General features: G+C 44.3%; 1 protein-coding gene across 1 annotated transcript in view; it reads right to left on the reverse strand.

Moving 5' to 3' along the window:
- Positions 1 to 27488, reverse strand: part of TRABD2A (TraB domain containing 2A) — a 79716-nt gene that overhangs the window by 5793 nt on the left and 46435 nt on the right. Inside the window, exons 3-5 of the mRNA XM_040580109.1 lie at positions 21492 to 21638; positions 19155 to 19329; positions 4225 to 4315 (exon numbers count right to left, since the gene is read on the reverse strand). Coding sequence (XP_040436043.1) covers positions 4225 to 4315; positions 19155 to 19329; positions 21492 to 21638 — 413 coding nt within the window. The remainder of the gene's footprint in view (positions 1 to 4224; positions 4316 to 19154; positions 19330 to 21491; positions 21639 to 27488) is intronic.

A 27488-nucleotide genomic window follows, 5' to 3' on the forward strand; every position in this document is an offset into this window, starting at 1 on the left:
ATCTAGCACTACAAAGCAGCTCCAGCAAGTGAGATACTGCAGTGAGACTATGTGCATGCACAAACTCACAAGGCAAATCTTGGAAGCCCAAAGGAGCACTCAGTCAAAGCCCTCAGAAAAAAACTATAAGGGCTACGCATACCCAACTTCATAGGAAGGTGAAATACTGAAGAAACAATCAATCAGCTCTACCTTGATTACTCAAGATCTGTTTCATTATACTTAAAGTAAGCAACATTTCCTCATGTACACTCCAAGGCAGGCAGTCTGCAGTCTCCTGTCCATTCATCGCTCTGCTGGCCCACACTTATCCTCATTGGAACAAAGCGATTCCCCCTCGTCACTTGTTCATGAGCATTTTGGACAAACGCACAAATTCAGTCCACTCTGTGGATACACAGAGCACAACACAAATATCTGTTTGATCTTTATGACTACTTCATAGAGAAGAGATGCAGCAGTCATCTGTAAGAAGACAAAATTGAAGACTGGCTTGGGCTGAAATTCAGAAAAGTGACAAGACCACACACCACTCTGCAGAAACCTGGCTTCAGTCAGTAAAACCTTTCCAGAATTATAGCGTGTTTCCTTTCTGCCCTGCAATAGCATCGCAAGGAGTAGGTCCTGAAGGAGACATGTTTCAGCATGACTGCCATTTTCAAGCTAGCCCATCACTGTGGGCACATCTCTTTGATGGAGAATAAAAAGGGTTCATCCTGAAACAGGTGAAATGAAGTCGTAGACTGTAACATGAGGAGGACAGTAGAGGGAAAACTAAGAGATTTTAGTCTTATTTCTTGCAAGGAAAATCACAGACTGATCACGTGGTGAACTTTATGTGACAGAGACTGGTGCAGAATGGGTCTTGGGCTATTGACCCCTTTCAAAATCCTTGTGATTGTCACACTCTCACTTTATCACCTGAAGTTTCACGACCCTTTCACTCTCCTCCACAACACCTTCACATCACCCACCCTTTTAACTCCACCTTACAGAGTGACCCCACCCAGTTGTCTCCAGAGACAACGGATTTGATCTCTCTGAAGGTCATCGGCTTATGGTTCCCTTTCCTGCAGTGTCTCTCCACTGTGTGCCTGTTCCTTAATTGTGAAAGTCACAGAGCAGGCACCAGCCCTCCCCTGTAGATTAGAGTGCCTTGCTGCCTGCAGCCTCCCCTACCAAACTCGTGTCCATACCACGCTGGAGTTCAGCATCGCTACAGGCACAGACAGGATGACCTCTATCCTGCACGGCCAGTTATTTATTCTGATACTTGCAGCCTCATAACTCTAATAACAACAGACACTCATATACATAACCTCCTTTGCAACAATTCCTGCAGCCAATTCTTCCCAGGACTGACAGAGCAATCACAGGAAAAAGCACACAGATGCAAAAGCATGTCCTTCTTCCCCAAGGCCAGCTTCCTCTCCCAGCATAGCAGTTAACAGAGGAGTCAGGAAGCACCTTAATTAAGGCTGTGATTGTGTGATGAATATTTTACCATATATATGTATTCTAAAATCAGGATCAACAGTTAAAGCCCAAAATAAGACAGTAAGAGCTTGATTGAACTTGTGGCACTATTTATAAACTGTCCTTTGTGCTGCTGTGCAGTTGGAGCAGCCCTTTTGCCTTCCATGCTTTGGTGACACCACAAAGAAGGAGCCCTCCGGCACTCATTCCTCTCCCCCTGCAGACGGGCAGGATGGCAGCCCTGTCCGCAGGTGGAATTGTGTTACTGCATACAGCAGTTTGCCTGTTACAGGAAAACATGCATGATTATTCCTGCATCTTTCTGTGTTCCTGCACGCAGGTATCTACAAGATACCTCAGGAGGGACTTTCTGCTTAGCCAGAGCACAAGAAGCAGCAGACTGTGCTGCTACTGTACAATGTCATGTTGTGGGGAATGGAGACAATTGCAGACTTCTCATCTTCTTGTTTTAGGACTGCTCAGCTAATATCCCCTACTGCATCAGACAGTAGAACAGCCATTTGAATGCTCTGTCTCAGTTCAACCACTTGCCGGTTTTTTTTCCTCTCTCAATTTTGTCATTTGAAATAGTCCATGGGTATTGACTAAACTGTGTGCAGCACTGCTATCTAGGACAGTAGCTGGATATGTTTCCATATTTATGTGGGCTGGACTGTGTTTATTGACTCAGACTGCCCTGGACTTTGGTCCTTAGAACAAGCCCAGGATAGCAGTCAAGTGAAACCCTCCATTCAGTTCCCAGGACTCTGACGTACTCTTGCCGCAGGTCTTTCCCTCACCTCAAATGCTCTTCTCCTTCAGAACACACATTCTTCTTGAAACTTCATATTTTAGATCTGTTTCCAAGTCATCCAGGAATGTTAACATCTTTTCTCAAAGAAAATATTAAAGTGAAATTTTCTTCAGCTTCTTCACTCAGCTTTAAAATCAAGACACCATGAAAGATGTTCTGTCCAGTAGTTCTAATTAGAGGTTTGAGATGTAATCAATGCCAAACTGAGGGCTTTCAAAAGCACAAGAATCACTGGCAGGACAATGAACTCCCATGATGTAGTCAGAGAAATGGGTGCCCAGCTACCCTGATGATGCTAGGTTGATACCTACCTTCCTGATGCATAGCCTGATGTGTGAAGATCTATCTCTCCTTTTCACAGTTGTCTGCCCTTGATTTCCTTACAGCTATATGTTTAGAGATGGGGTTTATTTACTCTCAAGTATATATTAAGCATATTAAGCATTCTTTCTTTAAGCTTTAAGAAGCTGTTATGGTTGGGTTTAGGAATACCTAAGCTAATGATGTTCTGAGGGGGAAAATATCAATGCAGACAGGTTTCTGATTAACCCCATAAACACTGATACACTGAATTGTCTATCATGACTGAAGTGTTATAGGATCATTAAATCTTCTGCCTAAGCACAGAGAGCTTCTCCATGTCAGACTACCTGCCTATTAGGTGGCAACAGGTTTAGGGGTTGCATTCGTGTTCTCATGGGGATGAATCTTTGCTCATTTTGTTTCACTGCATGTAGAGTTAGCGGTATATGTCCATGTCAAGAAACACAGCAAAAACATGACCTGCCAGAACTTGAATCTCATGGTCTGAAAAAGGCAGACATGCTGCAAAGAGAAAGATGAAGCAACCAGAGTATGAGAAAAACATCTGTTATTATTTTGCACCACTTCTGTGTAGCCCCAGGCACAAACCAAGACTTTGCACTGGGCCCCTTGTATAAAAGGTGATCATCCTGCCTGAAAGCCTCATATCAGTAATATGGGGGAAAAGGAACAGAGATGTAAGCACTGAGGGACAGCATGACTGACACAGAGGATAAGAGGGAAACAGTACCATAACTGGGATCAAACCTTTTTTCCACTGTGGTCTTTAAGCAGTGATATAAGGAAGAGTGGGAATGTCTGACAAGACACAGGAGCACATATTTGGCAAGAGTCCGGAGAAGGGGAAGACAAGGATTGCAGACCCTAAGCTGGTGGCAAGAAGGCCAGGAAGAGGTGAGTCAAGAGCACATGTAATTCTCAGCAGAGCATGGAACAGTAGATTATTTGGCATTTTGTAGTTTCTGCAACCATAGAGATGGATACATGCATCCAGTAAGAAATAAAAAGAGGCAGTAAGGGTATATCCCGAAGGACAACTGCAAGATGAACAAAACCAACGAAGTACCTTGGCTTAAAAATGCAGAAGAGAACAGGGGACATGAGAGCCATCAGTCATGGGGACTGCTTGCAAAGAGGCTGGGTGGACTCTGGCAATCAGATTCCAGGCTGAGAGAGCAACCAGAAAGAATCAAAAATAGGAGTGAAAGAGAAGGGAGGCAGGACAGTCAAACACATAAAAGGGAGGAAGAAGGAGCCTGGAAGCCTATGTGGTATAAGAGAACATCCAGACCTGATGAACCAAGCATGCATACTGTATGGCTGTTAGTTTAAGAGTTAACTTACAGGGGAAAAAATATTTTCATTTTATCAAAAGGACCCCATAACAAAACAAACAAACAAAATCCCCCAAACAAAACACACAAAACCCCAAACCCAAACCAAATAAAATCCTGTTTCCAAACTGGCTCACGGAAGAGAAATGCAAACAGAGGAGGAGAGAGGGAGCCCAGCTCATCAGTAGGTATAGTCCCATCTGGCACTACCTCTTCTTGACTGTTTATAAACCCACCCTCCCAATGGCTGCTCAGCTAGATAGAAGCATGCATTACTTGTTGATGGCTTGTCCAGCTGGAGTGTGTTCTACCTCGTACCCTTCTTTCCTCAAAACATCAATCACTGTGTTGTTGCCCATGAAGTGACCTGCAGTTAAGAGAAAAATGACATCAGAACTCAACAAGCATAAGGAAAGAGAAAGAACAAAGTTCTTCCTCATCACGGGAGGAGTGCCACACTCAGGGCAGGCAGTGCTTTACCACTCCCCACCACCATGCACCAGAAGCACAGGATCTCTAACAAACAATAACTGAACTTTCTCAAGGTCACTTCAATAACACATTCTGCCTTTCTAAAAGGCAGAAGTGATTGAAATTACTCTGGACCCGCAGGATGTTGCATTACCAAGCTACTGTGGATTTCTTGGGGCAGTAAGAGATGAAGTCAGGAGACACTTGTTCAGGAGCAGCACTGAGTCTACAACTGGTGGTGGTGCAAACCAGGTCAGAATCTGTCTGCAGTGCATTCATCATTTTAATATCCTCTGGCATCATAAAGGCACTATCTGAGATGTTGGTCAACATCACTAACAATTTATAAATGGTTAAGAATCATCCAACTACAGAGAACTGAAAACAGCTCTGAAAGCCAATGACTTAAATCAATCCCTTTCATTCTTTCAGTATAAGCCACTGAGGACAGAAACTCCACTTCAGTCATGTTGACAAAAGTTTTGGAAGGACTTAGCTAGCTCTGCCCTAATTTTACCCCTCTTATTTATGTGTCCACTCCATTTCCATACAGTTGTGGTGGTTGGTCAGCCCATAATTTGGCATAATGAGTAAATGACTACTCAAAGGATGCAGAAGTATTCCTGAAGGACTGTATGCTCTGCACACTGGCTGACTTCCACCATCACTAACACATCAGACAAGGCTGCTGAGAAGCAGATGGACAAGAGGCTTTGTACAGTCCCTCATAGATCTAGCTTTCTAGAAAACATTTGTTCATTTAACAGCCTACATTAATTAAAATTAGGCTTGAGCAAATGACTTATTAGGGGGATCTCTTGCCTCTGTAGGTAGATGTAAGCAGTGCTAGAACTGATAATGAATTTCAGAAAATCTGTTTCCCACTAATATTATTCATAAATACATGACAATAAACCCACCAGAATTATTCTAGTAGCCAGGAAACGTAAGGACATAGAAAGAGAAGTTCAACGGCGATGAGATTAACACAGGACTAAACCCAAGGGATTTATGATTTTTCACTACAAAATGGATTCAATTAATTAGGAGCACAAAATTCCAGTTTCTTATGCCACAACAGCACAGGGCTTATTTGAGCACAGGTATTTATCAAGATGAAGTTTCCCCAAGAGTCTAAGAACACAAACGTATCTAGCTTAAATGAAATATTTTAATCAAACACTGCAACACACACACCCGTCAGGTACCATATTTTCTCACTTACTTAAGCAGATTTTTCCTCAGCTCCTTGGTCTATCTTTTGCCTTTAGAAAGAGTAAAGCTAACATGCCATTATATGGACCTAACCTAATACTATTGGTATCTGTCACTTGCCAATGGTTCAGCCCCACGTGTAGTTTGCTGAGGATTTCCACATGTCAGCAGAAAGACCAGATGCAGCAGGGAACGGGAATGACTGTAATTAAACATTGCAGCTGAGTAAAATTAGCCACTGGTAGGCCACTACCAGGTATATAAGGTGCTAGACCTAGTTGCTGTCTCCCACCTTTAACAGAGGAGAGGTATGTGCAAAGGGAAGGGGAGGGGGGATTCACAACTCCTCCACCCCTGCCTCCAGAAAGCAGAAGAAAGGGGTGCTTCCAAAGGGTGATCCACCCCTTGTGAGAGTGAAGCAGGACAACTCAGACTTTTAGAGAACTGACTTTATTGAGAAGGATAGGGGCAACGTATATAGAAAGTTCAGGCTAGGCATCCATCACATGCAGGCAATGCCGGATGAGCTGAGCAATGAAAAGCAGTGCCAAGACTCTGAACTCATGTTTTACTAATCCAAGTCCTTCAGGAGGAAAGGGACAAGACATAAAGATAAGGAATATATAGGGCAATCTATGCTGTGAAAATAATTTTCCTCATGCCAGTTTAAGAGCTTACAGTCACATGCATTCACATCACACCATCAAACACATTACCCCCATCAATCTTCAGTTACCCTTGCTCAGAGCAGCGATTTAGGTTGGTATGTAGGAAATTACCATAGCACATGGATTTCAGTCAACCTGCTCGTGTGATATCCCGAAGCTGGGACATAATTTTCTTTTTAATTTGATGGATGATAAGAATACCTTTTATACCACAGTCACATGTGCAGGCCTTCACAGGAAGACTTTGCTCATTTGTTGCTGATGCAACAAGTTATATCTGCCTGTGAAAGAAAAATGGTGTGCCAATATTGTGCAAAAGAGAACAGATGAAATTAATAGATATGTGTAAAACAGAGGCATACACATACAAACAGGCATGTGACATTAGATTGTTCACAAGATGTGATCAATCGTGAGCCCCTCAGGCTAGGTACATAAAAGGATTAGGTGATGTCAGTGTTTGCTGTCCAAAAGGTGGGCTGCTGTGCTCCATGAGACAGAGCTGGTCTGGCGCCCAGAGGACCCAGCTCTACCCAAGCTAGATGCAAATGAAAAAAAGACAGAAGGGTGAGGGTTTGAGGTACAGGACCCAACCAGGAGCCTCTCTAGCATCAGCACTTTTGCCTCTTTTCTAGGAATAGTCACAGAAAGAGCTTGGTGGTGTGTGAGAGACCTGATTACCAAAAACAACTGTAAGAAACATGAGAAATAATGACTCCAAGGTTTAAGATGAAGCAGCTACACTGCAAGTGAGATTTTGTCCAAAGTCACATGACAGGGAGTAGGCCTCTTTCACCTGTTTTCTGTTTTAGCCTAACACACTTGAATGCCCCCCAAAAGAAAAGCCCCGGGCCCTGTCCCATCAGAAAGCCTGCTCTTTTCTTTCTGTACACAGCCTTGCATTATCCTCATACCCTTAGGTGAAGAGATTCCTCTGAGAGGTCAGTTTACTCTGGTAGGGGGTTGGGGAGCCATGAATCTCTATTCTTCTGTATTCAAGCTCAAAGAGAAACTAAGAAGCTGTTGTGTGCACCAGTTCAGCCATGCACTCTACTGGAGAGTCAATAAGACTCCAGCCTTTAATCTGCATTGAAAGGAGATGGCATGCAGGGACCACAACAGGCAATACACTCAAACAACAATGCTCTTTGACTAATGTGCACTTGCAGACTAGTCCACACACTCCTGTGGACATGCATTGAGCTCTCCTGACCTTCCTCAGTAGCAATACCCAATCTTGCAGAACACAGGCTACAACTATTGCCATAAAATCCACTTTTCTTGCTTGCAGCTTTTACTGCTAGTGCATGCAGAGGTGTTTTCATCTAGGTAACTGTGCGAGGACTGTGGGTTTCAGCAGGGGGTCCTGAACCACAGTCTGAGCCATCATGAGGCTGAATGAACAAGGAGATACTGCACAACAGAAGTTCTGTTTCTTTTCCTGAATAGTTATTTTTTATCTAAAGCAAGATTGTAAGGCTGAAGAAAACTACATTCCTCTCTGAATTTCAACAAAATCCACAATTCCAGGCTGATACACAAATTTCCTTGGCCTTCTCTTGGAATCATGTAAAAGGAAACCCCCAAGCCCATGTAATTCTTTATGTCTGCTGTATTTTCCTTGGTAGAAAGACAGCGCTTTCCATGTGCCCCAGAAACTTGCCAGGACCTCACCATCTACAAATATCCCAAGACAATAAATCACTGGATGTACACATAAAATAACAAAACTGTTTGTTAGGAAACCTGATCTGGATTGCTGGCCTCCAAGAAGTGGTGGCAACAGCTACAGCACATGATCATAATAGTGCAACCACAAAACGGCACAAACAGTTCTAGCCACTGAGGACATCGTAAAGTAGGATGTTTATCTCTGACTGGGCTGGGAGTGCTCAGATAGGCTTTTTGTGCCAGAGAGTCTATGGGTCACTGAAACAAGTATTTTCAATAATGTTTTAGAGGTACAGATCTTATTATTATTTAGAAGCTTCTTGCAAATACCCATGGCAACGATCATCTGCTATCATTCTTCTTAGATTGCTTCCAAGATTTGTATAGATAAATTCATATAACATGCCCCAGGAGGGTGAACAGAACACTTGGAGTGTCTGGATTAGAGATACTGACCTGTAAAAAGGGCATGACATGAGGCTGCTGACTATGCTATCCATGAAAAAAAAAAGAAACTTAAGCAAAAATTACCACTTAACTGTAAGGCACAATGGACAGTTCATCCCTCTCTATGTCACACCTATGGCAGGATTCTTTTCCTACCCTTTCAGTAATCAAAGTATCCTCCAGTAACAGCCTGTGAGCCAATAAAGCCATGGAGAAGGGTTCAAGACTGCCAGTGCTCCCTCAAAGTATGCAAACCAAGCAAAGCAGAATTCCTGATGGTCTGGATAACAAAGAATCATAGAATCATTTAGGTTGGAAAAGACATTTAAGATCATCAAGTCCGACCAGGACTACCAAGTCTGTCACTAAACCACGTCACTAAGCACTGCATCTATGTGTTTTTTAAATACCTCCAGGGATGGTGATTCCACCACCTCTCGGGCCGCCTTTTCCAATGCTTCAACACCCCTTCAGTGAAAAAACTTTTCCTGGTATCCACTCTAAACCTCCCCTGGTGTAACTTGAAGCCATTTCCTCTTGTTCTGTCACTAGTCATCTGGGAGAAGAGACCCCACCTGCCTAAAGCCTCTTTTCAAGTAGTGGTAGAGAACAGTAAGATCACCCCTGAATCTCCTCTTCTCCAGACTAAAGAACCCCAGTTCCCTCAGCTGCTCCTCATAAGACTTGTGCTCTAGACCCTTCACCAGCTTCATCACCCTTCTCTGGACATGCACGACCCAAGTCAGTCCCACAGGTATGTGCAGTCAAGAGCTGAAAGTTCACGTGTGGCAGATCCAGCCAATGACATAGAGGATGCAGAGTACTCTTAAACAATTTCATTGGATGGAATTCAAACTGCAAAACAGACATCCTACTCCTCCCACAGGTACAGATCACTTTGTCCACCTTATGGGCTGATGAATGCTAAAGTGATCCTTACTGACATCAGGTACCTGGCAAAACTAAAATGAGCTCCTGAAAGACACAGCTCTTAGGACACAATGACTAAGAATGGAGACTCAAAAATCAGTCATGTGATATCACTACCCACAGCATCCCCACAGGCAAGAACCCATGGTCTGTTATCCCCTGAAAGCAGCTGAATGAGTGCGAAATAGAAGCAAACCTGTGGAAAGAAAAGGATGCTCCTCCCTATCCCCAAATCTCTACTTAGTTTAACCTTTTGGCATAAGGACAAGGGACCGCTTATGCTCTGTGAATAACAGGCAAAGTCCATTTTTCACACATACCACAAAGTGACCTCACTCTGCTTCCACAAAGTACTAAGTGACCAGAGAAAGATAACCCTAACCATGTCTTACTGGTGGAGCTTGGCAAGCCACATTGGAGGCAGTCATACCGTAGTCATACCATAGCAAGCACAGAGAGAGTCCTCAACTATCTGTAACCAAGTTACTACCAAACTTGATTGCAAAAATATCTGTGCACAACTGCACAGAACTTCCTATACAGGCTGACAACGGCAGCAGTGGCAAACATTCCCAGCTGAGCACCCTTGAATAAGGCTGTACTTGGTGCTCAGAAATCCCTCATGCATACACATAGTTATACTTTTTAATTACATGTTGGGATGCAGAACATGGAGTCATTTTAATGCAGTTAGTAAAATTCTGGAGGAAAAAAAGATAAAAGTATTTAATACGATCCAAAGCAAAAGAAGGAAAGCAGGTAATGTGATCAACTGTTACATTAGTTTCCTTTAAATGCATGCCTTTGTACACACTGTTCAAGAGAAAGACACTGCTTTCAAGCATGAGCACCATGCACCCAGGCAAGGTGAGCTCACACTTCACTTCTCCCAGCATCAGAGGGAGGAAGTCCTGTGCAGGAGGTAAACAGAGGTTATTGATAAAGTAGCTGGTATTCCTGATCTGCCACCTAAGTTAAAACAGTTTCTCAAAGAGAAAACATGTAACACTAAAAGTAATAAAACCTTCTTGCTTTCCAAGTCGGGAAAAGCTCAGGTACCAGAACACAAACCAAAGGACCAAGAGCACGGTACTCTCACAAATTTAGTGCTGCCAGGGGAAGGGAATGACAAAAATTGAAGGTGATGGAGGTGGCCCTAGGGGTATTGTACATCAACTTAAAGACTTCCCGAACTCACATTAAGTGAGGGGCTACAAAGATGTTGCATTACAATACTTCTGCATGCATGTAGATCAAATCCCCGGCAAGCAGCCCTACTGTGTCCTCCAATCCTTTTAAGACTGCAGACTTCCAAACATACTCCTTCCTGTGACTACCTGTAAGATTAAATACTACTCCACAAACACTGAAGTTCAGGTTTTACTCCACTGAGGCCAGGTCAAGTGTTTGTTTTCAAAAACCATGATTTCCTTCAAATCTCTTTTTTAGTACAAAATCTTGGTGGATTCAGCCACTCTCAATCCAAAGCGGAAAATCTGGTGGGCAAGACTGTGGAACATTGGTAATCTCTATGCCCCAGAAAAAAAATTTCACTAAAGATGGAGAGATTTAAAAAAGGTGCCTCAAACCTGCATTCACTCAGGAGGAAACAAAAAACAACCCACCATTTCTTTAAAACTTATGTGCTTTGCTAATTAACTCACCTATATGGAATTACTAAGATTCATTTACCATATTTGTTTGTAGGAGAATCATGTAAACATTAAATCCTTCTCAGAATAGTTGAAGATGAAGGACTTGCACAACATGGGAAAAATTGCCTAGTACCACAGAAAAGAACCATATGAAATTACAATTTGCATGAGCCAAAATGAAGGCATTTTTCTTGTGAAAGACACCAAGACACTCTTATCATCCAGGTTCTGTCAAAAACTAGGTCTCATAAACATATGACTTTTGGTCCTGAGGATTCCCATTTTTACCTTTGGGTAAAGTCAAACTTTCTGATAACTACTGACGGATAGTTGAAGCTAGAGAAGGGTTTTCCACTGATCATAAGGCCAAATTTACAGCAAAGTTAACATAAGGAAAAAGTTTACAGCTCCATATCACTTATTTTGTAAAAACTGAGTCAAAAGGAACAGCTTCTGTTTAGTCAGCCTTTGCCACTGAGGCTGCATCTGCACCGGCATTTACTCAGAGTTTTCCACTGTTGAAGCTCTAGTCTGATTAGGCAAGCAGACCCTCATGTAGGCAATTATGCTAGCAGCCAGCATTTTGTTACCAGTAAGAGAACGAAATATGAATGCTATGTCTGAGCTGCAGTATTCATAGCCACCTCTGCAGTGGGACCTGCTCCCATTCCACCCCACTGCTTCCCACTATATTAAAACATACAATAAAAGATGAAAGTTTTCCTACTGTAGCTGCCCACTAAAGGTAGCTTGGATAAACCCTAGCACTGAGAAGCAGCTGATGGTCACCACACTGTCAGTACCTGAGCAGAAACAGCACACAGTTGTTTGAACCTGGCTGATTTTAACAGTTGTACTTACTAATACATTGGAACAGAGGTTTCTGCCTCTAATGCAGAAATGCAAAGCTTTCCTTATTTCATGTGTCAGACATGCCAGGAGGAGCGCCCTTCATGTGAACCCTGGGGCTTTGGATGTGGATCCTGCCTCCACACAACATTATCTATCCCCTTCAGGGGTTGTTGTTCTAATAAACCCTGTCATTAGCATTCTGCAGACTCAAAGAGGCTACTCAGGAAAACAGTCTCAAACTGCTGGGTTGTATCTGGCATTCTCAGATTACAGAGGTACAGGCACACCTTCAGGGACTCAGCCTTTCCTCCCAACCAAATAGGCTAAAGTGATGCTGCACTGCAGAGACATAAGAAGCAAGCAGGCAATCAGCAAGCCCTTTGTGCCCGTGTAGAAGTGATGTAGCCCCAGAAGATTCAATTAATCTGTTTTATCATTATGTTATTGTCCTGCCCTCCCCTCCATTTCTGTCCTTTTCCAGGACCTGCCAAGATTCAGCTTCTTGTTCTCATGAACTTCCTTGGTTAAACATTTCAAATCCTTTATATAATGTACAGATAAATTTACATTCCCTGTGTACACCCACATCTCCCATCCTAAATGTGCTGATGGCAGGTTCAAGGGCAAACTAATGGCCCATTTACCTGGGCAACTTTCATATTCTCATGGCAGGTTTTTGTTTGGTTTTGTTTTACAGGTATAAACACCTACACAAAGTGGACAGAGACATCCTGGGCTTAGCACTGTTGATTATTTTTACAAACAGTGGTGACAGGTCCTTTCTCCGATTTTTTCTTTTCCAGAGACAATGTATCTTGTTCCTCTTGCATAATTTCCCATCCAAAAATGCTAGATGGAATAGCAGGTTTCAAGAAATAGCAGTGAACAGCTCTACATGGAAACACTACCACCTAACACACCACTCAGGACAGAGACTCAAGGGAAACTGGAATTGTGCTGAAAATCTGATCTTTTCTTTTTGCTTTTTATGACAAAAGGGGAAAGGGGAAAGGCATCAGACATGCCTGTGGATCCAATGCACTTGGCACCAAAGACTGACACATAACTGACCAATCTGCCACATCCCAAGGGCTGCCTCAGAACCTAGAGAAGTTTGAAGAAGCCATTTGGTGGACTATGGCAGACTCTGCGGTAACTATACGTGGTAGCACATTCTTTCTTTTCCTTGTGCAGATGGCTAAGACAATAGGTTACACACCCATCTTCAGCTCAGACAGGGTCAATTACACTTCTATAATGATATCCAAATCCTTCTTCTGTGTGTTGTTGAATCACATGTCAACCATCCATGAGTTAATTTTAGTTTAGCAAGTATCAGTTGACTCAGCTGCTGGGAGGAAGACAGCTAAGATCTGGAGCTCTTAGCTGGATTGCTAATTCAGATACTGGCTCGTCAGTCTGCTCACAATTCTTTCTGGGAGGTCTTGCAAAGGGCAGGGTAGTAAAGGCTGGGAAAAAAAGCAGCTAGTACCTGGAAGTTTGAATCCATACAGCCTTAGCAATGCTAAATAAGCACACGCATTATCTTCTTTAGTAATTAGAAGAAATAATAGCTGAAGAAGTTTTCGCCACCATCCCCCTTTTGTTAGTGTTAGTGGTAGCTTGCCAACATCCACTACACTTTGAAGCCTCAGAAACATGCTTTTTTTTTCAGGAGCAGCAAAGAAAAAAGAGCTCTGAGAGAAAAAGGAATTTGCCAGTTTTTACAGCTTGAGAAGTTGGTCCTTTTAATCTTGTCACATCAACTAGCATCTCTCAGTGAAGTCGGTCATTTCATCCACAGGGATATAAGGCATCTTAGTTCCCCCTGTACTTTTTGTTCCTGAGCCGGCACTTCTGGAGTTTCTCAGCTGTTCAAAGTGGCAGGAGATACTGGAGGGAATTTAAACTTGGCTCCCAGAAACTCTGGCTTCACCTGAGGCCTTGTCTGTCACAATAAATTCAGGATCTCATGCCACTAAGTATGCTTCCTCCTGCATACAAAAAAAAAAAAAATCCCATGCTTCCCCCCCCCCCCCCCCCCCCCCCCCCCCGCCCTTGTAGTAAGTAAGCTAAAGCAAACAAGCCATGCTCATCCTAGAATAAAAGTGACCATACAGAAGGAAAGCCCATCTAGAGTAGAATCTGGTGAGAAACATAAAGGGAAACATGGAATGCTTCTACCTCAACAGGAAAATGTAGGCTAGAAAAATATCTTCCCAGTGCTGAAGGGGGCAGGAAACATGATGGCAAAGAATATGGAAAAGGCCAAGGTACTCAGTGCAGCTGTCACTTTATTTACTGGTAAAACCAGCCTTCAGGAATCTCAGGTTTCTATGACTAGAGAGAAAGTACAGAGAAAAGGTTTACCCTGGGTGGAGGAGAATGAGTTTAAGGTACATTCAAACAGAAAAGACGTGCAAGTTCCAATAGGATACACCCAGAGGAACCTTGTGAGCTTGCCAATGTCACTGTGAGGCCACTCTCATTATCTTTAAAATCTTGTGGCAATTGGGGAAGGTCCCTGAGGACTGGGAAAAAGCAAGTATTACTCCTATCTTCAAGAAAGGCAAGAAGGAGGATCTGGGGAACTACAAACTGGTCAGCCACACCTCTGTTCTTGCAGAAGGTGATGGAACAAATCATCCTGCAAACCATTTCCAAATGCATTAGGGATAAGCAGATGACTGAGAGTGGTTGGTACGGATATATGATGAGGGTGTCCTGGCTCATGAAGCTCAGCAAATCAAGTCCTGCGCCTGAGCAGGAATAGCTCCAGGCACCAGGATAGGTTGGGCATCAACTGGCTGAAGAGCAGCTTGGCAGAAAAGGATGTAGTGTCCTGGTGGTCATCAGGTTGACCTTAAGCCAGCAATGTGCCCCTGTGGCAAAGAAGGCCAAAGGCCTCCTGGACTGCATTAGGAGAGGTGTTGCCAGGAGACCGAGGGAGGCAAACCTTCCCTGCTCCTCAGCCCCATACATCTGGATCCAGTGTCTACCTCTGGGCTCCCCAGTTCAAAAGAGATGTGGACATATTGGATAGAGTCCAGCAAAGGGCCACAAAGATGATGAACAATTAGAACATCTGTCATACAAGGAGAAGCTGAGAGAGCTAGGACTGTTCAGCCTGGCAAAGGGAAGGTTCAGAGGGTGTAAGATGTATAAATACCTGATAGGAGGTTGTAAAATAGGTGGAGCAGAACCTTTCTCAGTGGTGCCCCATGAAAGGAAAAGAGGCAATGAACACAAACTGATATAAAGGAAATGCCAATTAAATGTAAGAAAAAGCTTCTTTAGTGTGGATTACTTGCTTGCAGATACTCAAAATCTGACCAGGCTCAGTCCTAGGAAAACTGCTCTATATGATCCTGCTCTAAGCAGAAGAGTGGACCACAAGATATCCAGAGATGCCTGTCAGCTTCAGCTATACTGCGATTCTGTGAAGGTTTTTATCAGAAGGCAGCACCCTTTTAAGATCTGTACAACTGGTGAAGCAGCCTTCTCTATGTCAATGTACACCTCTTAGACAAACCAGAAACCTATAGTGTTATCTAGCTGGCTGTCTATGAAGTCACATGTGACATCACTTACTTTGGCTTAGCGTTCAAATCCTGAATGTTCCACTTACAGTTCAGAGAAATTAAAAATGCACATGGAAGAAAGACTGCTTGTGAGAGATTATAGCTGGCTTTGCTTCACAGGTTCTTCCACTGGCAACAGGGAGTAGGTTTGGCTTGTAACTTTAGTGCCACCACACAAAAAAGCCTGTCTACAATTAAAATAAAATACTTACTGAACATGGTGGAATGCTGCTGGCATTACCATCTCTCTCTTCCCATACTTCCCTCTAATTCCCTCAAACAGAGTTATATTGGCTTGAAACTTTCCAGGTTTGCACTTTGGCCAGAAGCAAAGCTTTTTGGACAGTTGCAGCAAAATCTGTTATTTTTTAGCTCTCCAATTTTGTGCAAGCTTAAATTACTTCCAAACAAAAACAATTCCAAAAATGAGCTCTGACTGCGTAATGTTTTCAACAGAGTATAGGGGGTGTTTTTCTGATCTGTTAAAATGTAGTAAAAGCATAAAATATGCTGGATCTAATGATCAAATCTATCACATTCCAAATTACCACATGTAATTCCCTATAAGAAATCAACCTCTATAGCCTTGCAGCTGTATTAAGATCTGGAAAGAGATAGGAGCTTTATTTTGCACAATGTATTATGCATCTCTGAACTATATCAACCCATCTGAGATATAAAATTAATCATCAATCTTTTCTGATTTTTTCTCCATAAGAATAAAAATACAGAGAGTAGTTTAAATAACAAGAGGGGTATTTGTAATACCACAGCCACCCACAAATCATGACCCTGCTTGGATGTAATTGATGATAAAAGTGTTTTTTTCAATGATGTTTGGTTAATGAAAAGAACAGAACTTTCCTTACAAAAAGTCTAGCCCTTTTAAAAATAAAAAGCACAGGGTGAAAAAAATCTGGGAAGAAGCAATTAAAAGTCTTCTCTCCCTCCTAATCTGGAGACCCTTCAGTATCCTACTACTATTTTAATTCAGCCTTGTCCTGGAGTTTATCAGCCAGTGCTGGGAGATACTTTTTTCACTGTGGGCCAGAAGAGGGGAAGCCACGATGCAATGATGATTTTGTCCCATTCCTATGGCCTTCCCTTTTCTCCTCTTCTGCAGCTCATTCTAACCTGCCTTCTGTGAGCACTTTCCCAGAACCCTAGTCCAGTAATTAACAACTGTACAATACTCAAGTAGTGCTCCAAATGGAACAGAAGACATTTGTTCATCTTCATTGCTGGCTAGCATAAAAATAAATCTTCTGCATAATTATCTATCACATACAGCAATCTTGATAAGCAAAAGGCTAAATTAGCTTGCTGGAAAATAATAAAAGCATGCACTCATATTTGTAATGTGCACTCAGAAAACCTCTAAACTGTGTAGAAATGCATCTGTTTTCTGCATTATATCCTGTGATGTTACTTGTCATTTAGAAAAATAATACAAAACAAATAATAAAAAAAAAAAAAAGAAAAAAGAAATGCCCATGCAGTCAAAAAAAAAAGGGATAATGAGGATAATATGCTGCTAAAAGTGGGAGGCTGGCACTGTCCTTTGAGCAGAGCTATTTGGAAGGGCAGATGAGAACATAGGCCAGACTGGTATCAAAGCCAGACTGTAATCGGGGACAATTTCAAAGGTGATCTAGAGCCCCCAGAGAAGACAGAGAACCTGTCTGGATTCAAAAGTATGATGGAAAAGCACAAGAAGACCACACATGTTGCTTGGAAAACAAGCCATGTGCACATAAGCCACGGATCAAAGGTGTTCATATAGGCCCAAGGCTCCAGGCAGTGCTGCAGTACAGCAGTGTTGGGTGAATCCCAACTCTGTTTGACTGGAAGCGTCAATCAGGGGACAAAGAAGGGGACAACTGGGAAAAGGAAAATAAGATGAAGGAGGAAAGCAAGAATTCAGAAAGCCTGGGATGGTTTGTAGGACTGTCAATGAAGGTTGAAAACAAGAGAGATGGGGAAGGACAGGGATCTGTCCTGCTCCTGCAGTGTTTCTGGGCTCTGGGGCTGAGCTGTGCCCACTAGTGACAATGAAGACAGTCTGGGGCAGAAGAGTGGGAAGAGAAGGAAATTGATGGAATGAGACAAATGAGACAAAAGCATCTTAAAGACAGGTGACTTGTCCAACGCAGCTGCTGGGATTCAGGGGCTATGTGCAGGAAAAGGCTCTTTTCTCTCAAAGGATTCTGCTCCTGGAGTAGGGCATACTCAGAGTGACACTTGCACCCACAACTGTCTGTTTGCATGGGTCACTCATTGCACAGTTATGACCCAGTTACTGCAGCCCCAACATCTGTGACCAGCCTCCTGATGGAAGACTAGCTACCTGCAACTGATGCAACTGGCAGTCAGGGCTGACATATATGCTGGTCAGGAACGCACATCAGTTCAGCAGCAGGGACAAGTGCAATCAAAACATCAGCAGCAAAGTACAGCAAAGCTCTGGTCTTAGCTTACATACAGACGTGACCAAAATCTACACAACCTGTGCCTGCTTCACTGTTCTTTGCGACGGCAAGTTGCACAGAGCAACGATAGCGCAGGAAGATAGTGTGTTACAATCTTCATGCGTGCCTGAACAGACATTATCAGCCACCTTTCATTACCTCCCTGCTGTCACAGGACCCTTGTTATGATAAGTTTGTAACCACAGCTCCCTGCTGCAAGTGAAGAGATTCTCACAGACTTCAAATACCAATGCTTTTTGAATGTTTAAGTAAATATTTTCCTTGCCTTGTCTAGATCTTCCATCCTCACTAAAGCAGTAGCCACTGAGACTGGAAAACATCACATGGAGCCTAACACCAGTTTCAGTTCTCCCCCCTTCTCAAGGCCCATATGGTTCATGGTGATGGGATGTGATACTCCTCTAGGAATTTCACACACCGATAGGTGTCTTTTCACACACTGATCCTCACTTCTTCCCTTCCCTGGAGCTAGAGCTAAGGACAGGAGTCACGGCAAACCAATCCTATTTACACCCTGCACCCAGCCCTAGTGTGAAGTGTGGGTGTTAACCTCGCTGAGTTGAATGTGCCTGTAGACTCCTGCTGGCTGCTAAGAGGCAGAAAATGGAGTAGGTTTTCCCCAGCTGGGCCCAGTGGTCTTCTCCAAAACAGTGGCAGACACAATTTCCTTGTGGAAGCACAGTGAAAGACGTAAGGAGCTGCAGCACAAAGAGAAAGGTGAAAGTGCGTCTCACCTCTCCCCTTGCATTTATTGAGCCCCTTAAATTCATGCGATTTGGCATGTTACTCTTTTGGGTATGTTCTTGAAAGGTTTATTCAAGCACTGGTGCAACATCTGACTTTCTACCTTCTAGCTCAGCTCCATGTTTCTCCTGCCCTTCCACCCTGGTTGGCCAGACCACAAGGACGTATACCCAAGAGCTGTTCCTTTTGTGTATGCACTGTAGTTCGTTCAGTATCTTTGGCTATGCATACAAAAAAAAGTCTATAATTATTAAATATTGGAATCAATGCATACACTCTGAGCTCTTTGCATACTAAATAAAAACAGTCTCCTACACTGAAAAAGTTTTCCTGCTGGAGTACAACTATCAGGGTAAAGCTGTGTTCTGTGTCCACCATGGCGAAAGTTCTAACCTTTCTTTAAACTAAGACAAGCATTTGTAAAACGCTTCTAGCGGACGTGGGAAGAATGTGTTCAGGTTGAAGGGCACCTCGATCACATACCAGCTCCAAATGCAAAGAAGAAACTCTTGTCTGGGTACTCTTCCAGCAGATCCTTCACCCTCCTGCCCATTCGCTCATTTCGCTTGTAGATGAGCTCCTGACGGAAGTAGCTGTCTATCTCTTGGGCAGTAACGCGTTCATGGGCCAGAAGTGTAGCATTAATGAAATTTGGGACCTAGGGTAGGGGAAAAAAAATTCTTCATGAAAGGGGCATTTATTTCACAGGCAGCCATCATACACAGGTATTTTGCTCCATCACTGAATGCAGCAATTGCCCAGTAAGACAAACCCCAAAGAAAGCTAAAAAATTACTCAGCAAATTTCTAATAATGCACAGAGCTTCAATTCTCTCAACATATTGTTTCATAAGTCAGCTGGCTGAATATTATTTTTTTTTACAAAGTCAAAAAATATCCTCCCTTTTCTACACTTTAGATCCCAAATCCTGATTGTTTGGCTGAAGAAAGTAAATATTTGCCATGGGCTATCTTTAGCTACATACCTCTTCCCTAAGTTGCCATAGGTATGACATAACTGTAACGATAATTACACTCTTCTAAGAGAGTTTGACTGGTATCAGAACCCTCAGGCTGTCAAAAAATAACTGCAATTTGAACTAGTTAACAAAACATCCCTAAACTTTCCAAAAGAAAGAGGGCCAGATTTTGTCAGGAAAGAAAGTATTACCACCTCCAGTTCACCTGTCCTCAAGGTATCTTTTAAATTACTGGCTTCCTCCCCTGGGGCCCCCAGGACAGCTGTGGCTGCACACTACCCTGACCTCTTGCTAGTAAACAGAAACATGGGTCTGGAGTTGCAGTCATCCTGACTTCTTGAGAAGTAGCTTCAGGCACTGCAGCTACAGGGACTACTAAGGAAAGGGCCTGCAAATGGTGGTTTCTGGGGAGCAAACACTAAACTAGATGCTTTCCCTTGCAAGGCTGCAGCAGCTAGAGTATCTGGGGGCAGTCAAAGACTATTATCGACTGTTTCCAAAGGGTTCTTAGCCCACAGAGGGTCATCTACTCGGACAGGATGGGGTCAAATACAATTTACAAAGAAGTTCTGCTTAAAAACATAAGCTGACACCGTTGCAGACTAGCTCCACTGTGAGGGAAACTGTCCTGCAGTAGGGCCCTTCAGGTAAGTAACGGGCATTTGCTTCCCTGGAGACATACATGTCTTGGCAAGAGCTGTTTTCTCCAAGGACCTCAAAGCAACACCAGCTGTCTGCAGCTTGTAACACCTCAGCAGAATAGCGATGCAGCATCTGTATGCTCTTACAGTGCTGGCCTCCTTTAAGAAGCCCTTTGAAATCTATGAATCAAGTGCACTGTGTAAAAGCTAAGCAGTATTAATGAGCAGGTTGCCTGCACTTGCAGGCTGAAGGGTGTGCAGGACAGAAAGGTGAGAACGCACGCACAAAGCTCAGCACTGGAGAAGTAAGGGTTCATATGACAGTATTTCCAGCTCTGCAGCACTGCACCATATATATTAAAAAGCCATAGGAAAATAGTTATTCAGCAGTGAAAACCCAGGTACCAACACTCGCTTGTTCAACGCTGTGAGGCTAGAACCTATATTTTCATTGATGTGCACAAATTGCTAGGCAGTACCTCACAGACAGGAATAGAAAGGCCTGACATCCCAGTCTGAGGTTAGCTAATCTAACAGCCCAAACAGGCGAAATTGGTCCCTGCTGGGCATTTTCTAGTGGTTTAAAGATCAGAGCATTACATTCCACTGTGCTGCTTAGGAAACAGTCTCCATAAACCAAGTCTATGAGACTTCAGAAGGTTTTCTTCTCCTTAAGATTCAGTCTCTATCTTTTCTTTGTTTCACTCCATTTCCCTTCTCTGGGCCTTGCCCACGTACACAATCACACTGATAGGGGATATTAAAAAGCTTGCAGCTTGCCCAGCCTTACACAAGTGTCCAAGTCAAGAGTGCATTTCTCTGTTGCTGTCTGCACAAAAAGAGCCTGCTGCTTTTCTCTGTTGGCGATAAGTTTGCTCATACCTAAGCTAGCATAATGTCACAGGATCCTTAAGAAAATAAAGGATCAACTTATAGAGCTTTGATGCTACAGCAAACACAGCACTCATCCAAAAGGTAAAGCCAGGTGTGCCTTTACTTCTTGCATGCAGGAAAATGGGGTGAGGTGGTGCAGACTCCTGGGACAGGAGGCACAGGAAAGCCAACAGGCCAGGGAGCCAGCAATGTGCCCTTGGCCCTTGCCTGTAAAGGGCCTGCCTGAGGAAAGATGAGCATGAGTGAGACAGGGGTTACACTATGGGGACATGTACATGGTACAAGGGCTGCGGTGGCAAGACTCACTTGAGAAGTGTCATGGTTGAAGATGATGGAGTTGAGGTCTCCACAGTTGTAATGCTTGATAAGATCTTCTGTCGTATAGGGGATCTGGAAACTGCCTGCTCGGAGGCTCTCCTGCTGCAAGAGAGTCTGATTCAAAGCAAAGACCACCTGAGGAAGGGGAAGAGGGAGGAAAAGACAGAGTTCCTGGTGAGTTCTCATCTTGCCCCTTGAGAAGGTCACAGACACACAGCGGCCTGCTGAGGGCTCTCTGAAGCTGCTCCCACTCTGAGCAAGTCAGTCCACATGCCTCCTCCAGGTCTGCAGGTACTCAGGTCCCACAAGCCTGCTCACAGGGAACAGACTCACCACAAGTAACTCCAGGAGGTTTGCCCATGATGTGATTAATACAGTAGATACAAAGGGGCAGACTGAAACAGGGGCTGTCTTGCTCCCCTAGATGACAGTTTGCCTGACCACCATAGAGCCTCAGCACCCAGACGGGCTCCTACCCCCACAGCTCCTCAGCTACCTACCTAAATTAAGCACAGCTTCTCCTTGTTTGCCCTTTCTTTCTCATCCACGAGGAACATCAGTGCTGTTGTTTCCTGCTTTGTGTCTCCTTCTCCTACACACCCCGTTTGTTTCAGGCAGGAATGGCTCTCTGGAGCAGGCCAGGGAAGGTTGGTGGCTGCTGTCCCACAGCAGCCTAGCGGTCTCCCCCCAGTGATGGACTCTGCAGTCAGGGGGCTGCCACCGCCTGCGCTCCATCCTCCTCCTCCTCAGCATTCACCCAGGAATGCAAACACTCTCATTCCCTTCACCCCAAGCTGAACCAGCGTGGCTTCCACAGCTCCTAGCCACAGTGAGCCACTCCCTTGACCAGAAGACGAGGTCTTCTCCAGGTGTTGCTGCTTCCCCAGCTCCTCCACAGCATGGGTGTCCCAAGGCAGTGGCCTCAGCACCTGACCCAGAGAGAGCTGCCCCCCAGCTGCCTCCCACCCAGGGCAGCGCACACCTCACCAGGCTGACTGTCACTTCAAAGGCACGACACAGCCCTTTGGAGCAACACTTGACAGGGGCCTCTGGAGCCAAACAGACCATACAGGACCGCTGTACACCTTGCTGCTCCAGCCACCACGGCAGGTGGCCACCAAGCTCTGGAGGGGCAGGGAGCCCATTCTGCCCCAAGTCCAGAACCCTCCAGGCTGAGCACAGGGTGCCAGCGGGCACACAGGTGGGGCGCAGGGCTGGCTACTCACCTGTGCAGACAGCAGCTCGATATCAGCATGGGGCAACTAAAATGCTGCCATCTCTCCCAAACAGCGCTTACTCAAGTACCACTGGTTTGCATGCTGAGACTAGACAACTGGAACACGCTTTCCTACTGCGTACTGGCATATTGCTTTTATTTCTAAAGGAGACATAAAGCTGAGAGATATCACTGAGGTCTTGAAACACATTTCACAAGCTACTCTTGGGAGGGCTGTTTTCCAAGCTCTCATGACTCTCTGCAGCCTGACAAGGGCTCTGTGTAATTAATGCCTCCTGGATATTTGCCTTGAACACCATCAAAAGCACTCTGGAGCTGGAGGTATTCGTCAACACCATGAAAGTCGAATGTTAGTAAGCATACTCATGATGTACTCAGATTATGTGCACCAAACCTTGGGATTACAGGACAGGGCAGATGCAGGAACAAACAGGTGCAATTTGCCCTCTCCCCACACAACAATCCATCTCCCACAGAAAGATGCAGGTCCCATCAAACCTGGAATCACACTGTCCCCACTACAGCTAGGGTTGCCTGTCTGGATCCAAACCACTGTGTATTTAACTGAATATGAAAGCACATAACTTCGCATTAGTTCTGGAAGGGTGTTCATGAATAGCAACATTAGCTCCCATCTCATGTTTTTAAAAAGGGCAAGAATTCACTTTGTTGGTACAAACTGCACCTGATTAAAAGAATACCTCCAGGCAGACACTCAGGAGAGTTATATTGAACTAACCAGTGGCCATCTTGCAAAGGACCCCTGTTTAATTTGGAAGTAAACAAAACTAATTGAAACCACTTCATATCTGAACAAAAGTTTGCATGCTGGCTGAGGCTCATTGCACTCAGAAGCCATCATTTTCCATTTGTTTGGCTTCACTTCCCACACAGAGATGCCCTAATGGATGTTAATGATCAGACAAGATTCACTGAGAGACAGGCCAAATCCATGCTGATAACACAGGATTTCTACAGCCAGGACTGCTAGGTCATGCCAGGAAAATCTCATACATACAATCAGTCCAGCCAAAGGCACTTCCATGGGAATGGCTTGGTTTGTAAGTTATGTGACTACCATCGCAGCATCTGCCTGGACAATTTACCATTAAAGCAATATGGCCCTTTCTAGACTCAGCAGCCTCTGAAACAATAACCAGGCAGTCCCTGACCACAGAGCAGGAATAAGACCTGTGATGGTCACCTGAGCGGGTCAGGTAGCTCTGCCTCCATTTACAGTAAGTACAACAAAGAGGCTTTACAATTTTTACCTTTCGATTTTCGTCAGAACATAGTGGAGGGTAACAGGCTTCTGTGCAGAAAACACCAGCCTGCTGGGTGAGACATGAGAACAAAGCAAACCCTCCTCTCTCTGCTGCACTCCCACAACCTGCACTCCTGCTGTCACTTGCTCCGCATGCTACCTTCTGCTCCACGCACATATCTTCCCTCCTCCCTTGCAGTGTGCTTCAGGTGGAACAGTTTCAGTCTCTTCTCTAAGCAGACCTGGCCTGGACCATAACAGTCAGGTCAAGCCACACAAGCATCTTTCTTCCTTGTGCCCACACACCAGCCACAATAAACTAGCACACAGTAAACTGCAAAAAGCTAAATAAATGTCTCAAGAGCGCAGTTTAAAACTGCACTGACTACCCGCAGTTATGGAGGATTACCACACATGTTTACATAGGAATAGAGTCGACTCACATCCCGCCCCACTACAGACACTTCAGATTTCTACTGCTGGCATGACACAGAGCTGTCCTGGTAAGGCAGTTTTGGCAGTTCTCCAGTCTTTGCTAAGAGTACATCCTTCTGGTATGGAGGTGGGAGAGTTGATACTGGAAATGTGAAGAAATCTCAGGATGGCAGCAGCTGAAGGACTTGCCTTCCCAGCTGGGGAAACACAAAAGACCTTTCACAATGAGGTGCTTCATGTTTCACCTCAAAGAATAACAAGTGTCCAGGCTCACTGCCCAAGACTCCCACACTCCATTCTGACCAAACTGCCTGGGGACAGACCATCCAACAGGCTGCTAAGGACCCATAGCCCAGTCAGTGGGTTCGCATGACACTGCATGGGCTGTTTTTCTTTGGCACAGAGGATTACAAAGTGCTGTTCCCTGCCAGGTGAGACCCATGAGCAACATCTTTGCCCGTTTGGATCTAGATCTGCATCCTATCACTGTACATAGCACCTGAGAGAGAAGTCACACAAGAACAACCCGAAGTCTACCCAGAGAGGGGATTTTCATTGTGGCATTGTAAGGGACAGTGGTGGTCTCAGCTCCTTTGAAAACAGCTGCAGCAGCTCAAGTCCCTGCATACCATTGTCCACCACAGCCCGAGCACTGGGAGCTGGAAAAGTCAAGATATGATTAATGGTAGAAATCTAAAAAACATCAATGTCTTTGACAGTTAGCCCTCCCTAATGAGTTACAGTAATTCATGTCATCAGGCTTTGCACAGCTAGAGGGTAGGAGATGCTATTGCCAAAAGTACTCTCCACATCAGCTGGCCTGAACAGAATGGTGGCATCTGCTGGAGGGAGATCATGGCATCTACTGAGCAGTTACACAGGATTATGATTTGGTGTCTGTTTGTGTGTTGAGCCTCCCAAAGGAATGTGATAGTTTCTCTCCATTTCTGCATCACTCGTATATTCTTGGAGGAATTTTAACCAGCAGAAAGAAGAGTGTGGGGTTAAAGAGGGAGGAGCTGTTTCCAGTACCAGGTGTTGCTTATAGCTGTGCCCTCGTGAGAAGGTTATCTTCAGTAAATAGTAATGGATAAACACTGTCAGGATCTCAAGAGAAAGAAGATTCTTGAACCTACTGTTCTGAAAATATTTAAAGACCCTGAGGTGGGTCTTACTCAGAGGTTGGTAACTCTTATCTGTCATTATTTCTCAAAGAAAACATTAGACTAGGTGCAAAGTAATAGTTAAGGAACACCACAGCCATCAGACTCGGTGAATCAGATCCCAGTCTTGTTTACCAGATGTGAAAAGCTGAAGAAAGTCGATAAAGCGTGAGAAGCGGGGACCAGATCACCAGTTGATCTGCAGCTGCTATATGTGCTTGGCACAAATACTGCTTGCCTTCCTAGGTCTCCATTCAATCATGCAGTCCTTTCATTTCTAGGAAGTCCAAGGAGTTAAGACAACAACAGGAAAGAAGGGAAGGCTGAAGAGAAATTTTCAATTCTGCTTAGAAATCAAAACCAAGAATTTGTGCTGAGCTCCTCCAACAGACAGTACAGAAAGCATGCATCTGTCTCCCAGGTATCTCTTCCACTGCACTGTTTTACCAATTCCAAAATCTTTCCTGTGCTAGAATCCACAGAAATCACTCTACATTAATCCTCCTTGCAAAACTATTCTTCCTTACTTCACACCTCCCCGCCCCCCCAGCCCAGCAACTCTACCCTACTCTGCTCCATTAAGTGTATTCATACTAGCATCAAAGCATCTCCTGAAAAGATGTATTCTGAGAACAAAAGTAACAAGTTTATTAGAAAGGGATTTTTTTCCTCCCACCTCCCATTTCTACTGTGATCTCTCTGTCTTTCCCCAACTCTCTCCCTTTTTGTACTGTGGAAAAAATCGATTAAGCTCTCTGGTATACATATTGCTGCAAGCCTCATTCTCCTCTTGGAGATTTCTTCAGCTGTCAGGAGACACTTGTCCCCTTTGCTAGCATTCTTGGAGTGGCCCGCTAGGCTAAGGGGGTGGGGAAAAGGGGGTTAGAGCCCAGCAGATGCCTTTTTTGTCAAAGACAAAAGACCCCCTGCCATCCTCTCCACTTTTCAGCACTTTCATCCACAGTGGATCAAAGTGCTATTCTGCATATGAAAGGAACCTGGCATTATGCGCCTCAAATTAGCCTATCGCCATCCCGCTAGCCTCCAAGTCTTCCCAACAAAAGCACTCACATCTGTTCCATCATTTGCCTCATCTTCTGGGGTTTTTTCTCTTTGCTCTCAGTTTTTGAGGGCCATTCAGGCCCTTGAATTATAGTCTGGGGGAGCATCTTCCTTGCTCTGGGATCGCTCAGCCGGACAATTTGCTTTTAATTGTCTTAAGGAATCATGGGTTGCTTTTGGGCCCTTCCCAGCGACTAACTGCATCTATTATGGCTTTCCATTCAGTCTCTTCAGCCAATTCTTTCCCTCTTCCTCCTCCTTCTCAAAAGTGTGTTTCTCTCCTTGCTCTTCACCTGGAGGAGACTATTGCTTCTCTGGGCCAGCAAACACTACTGCCCCAAATCAAAGCGAGCCTCAAATCAAAGACATTATCACTATGAAAGTCAATAGTCCTCCTTTGTCATGGTAATGGTCCAGCACACCAAGTGCTGAGAAGAAAGCAGGATTCCTTGCTCAAATATAACGCAGCTCCTGAGATGTCTGGTGCCTGTGCCTCAGCTGCCTTCAAGGCAGAAAGTTTGGACTGGTATTCTCAGAGCCTGAAAAGTGAACCCACCTGCCATGAGAAGCCCTACAAACACCAGCCTGCACAAATAGGCAGAAGTCTGATTTTGGCAGGGGCTGAGGTTGCCAACAGGAGATTTAACCCACCACCTGCACCTGTCAGAAGAACCTAAGTCACTTTAAGGGCTGTTGCATCAGATTAGATGCTCCTTGTGGCCCCTGCAATAAGCTTTTGTAAAGACAACAAAAAGGGAGCAACTTCCCAAACTTGGATCACTTCTGTGAGAAAGGATGGATTCAGGTGACTAGAAAAGACAGGT

Source organism: Falco naumanni, chromosome Z (assembly GCF_017639655.2).
Source record: "Falco naumanni isolate bFalNau1 chromosome Z, bFalNau1.pat, whole genome shotgun sequence".
In the NCBI taxonomy this organism is placed as follows: domain Eukaryota; kingdom Metazoa; phylum Chordata; class Aves; order Falconiformes; family Falconidae; genus Falco; species Falco naumanni.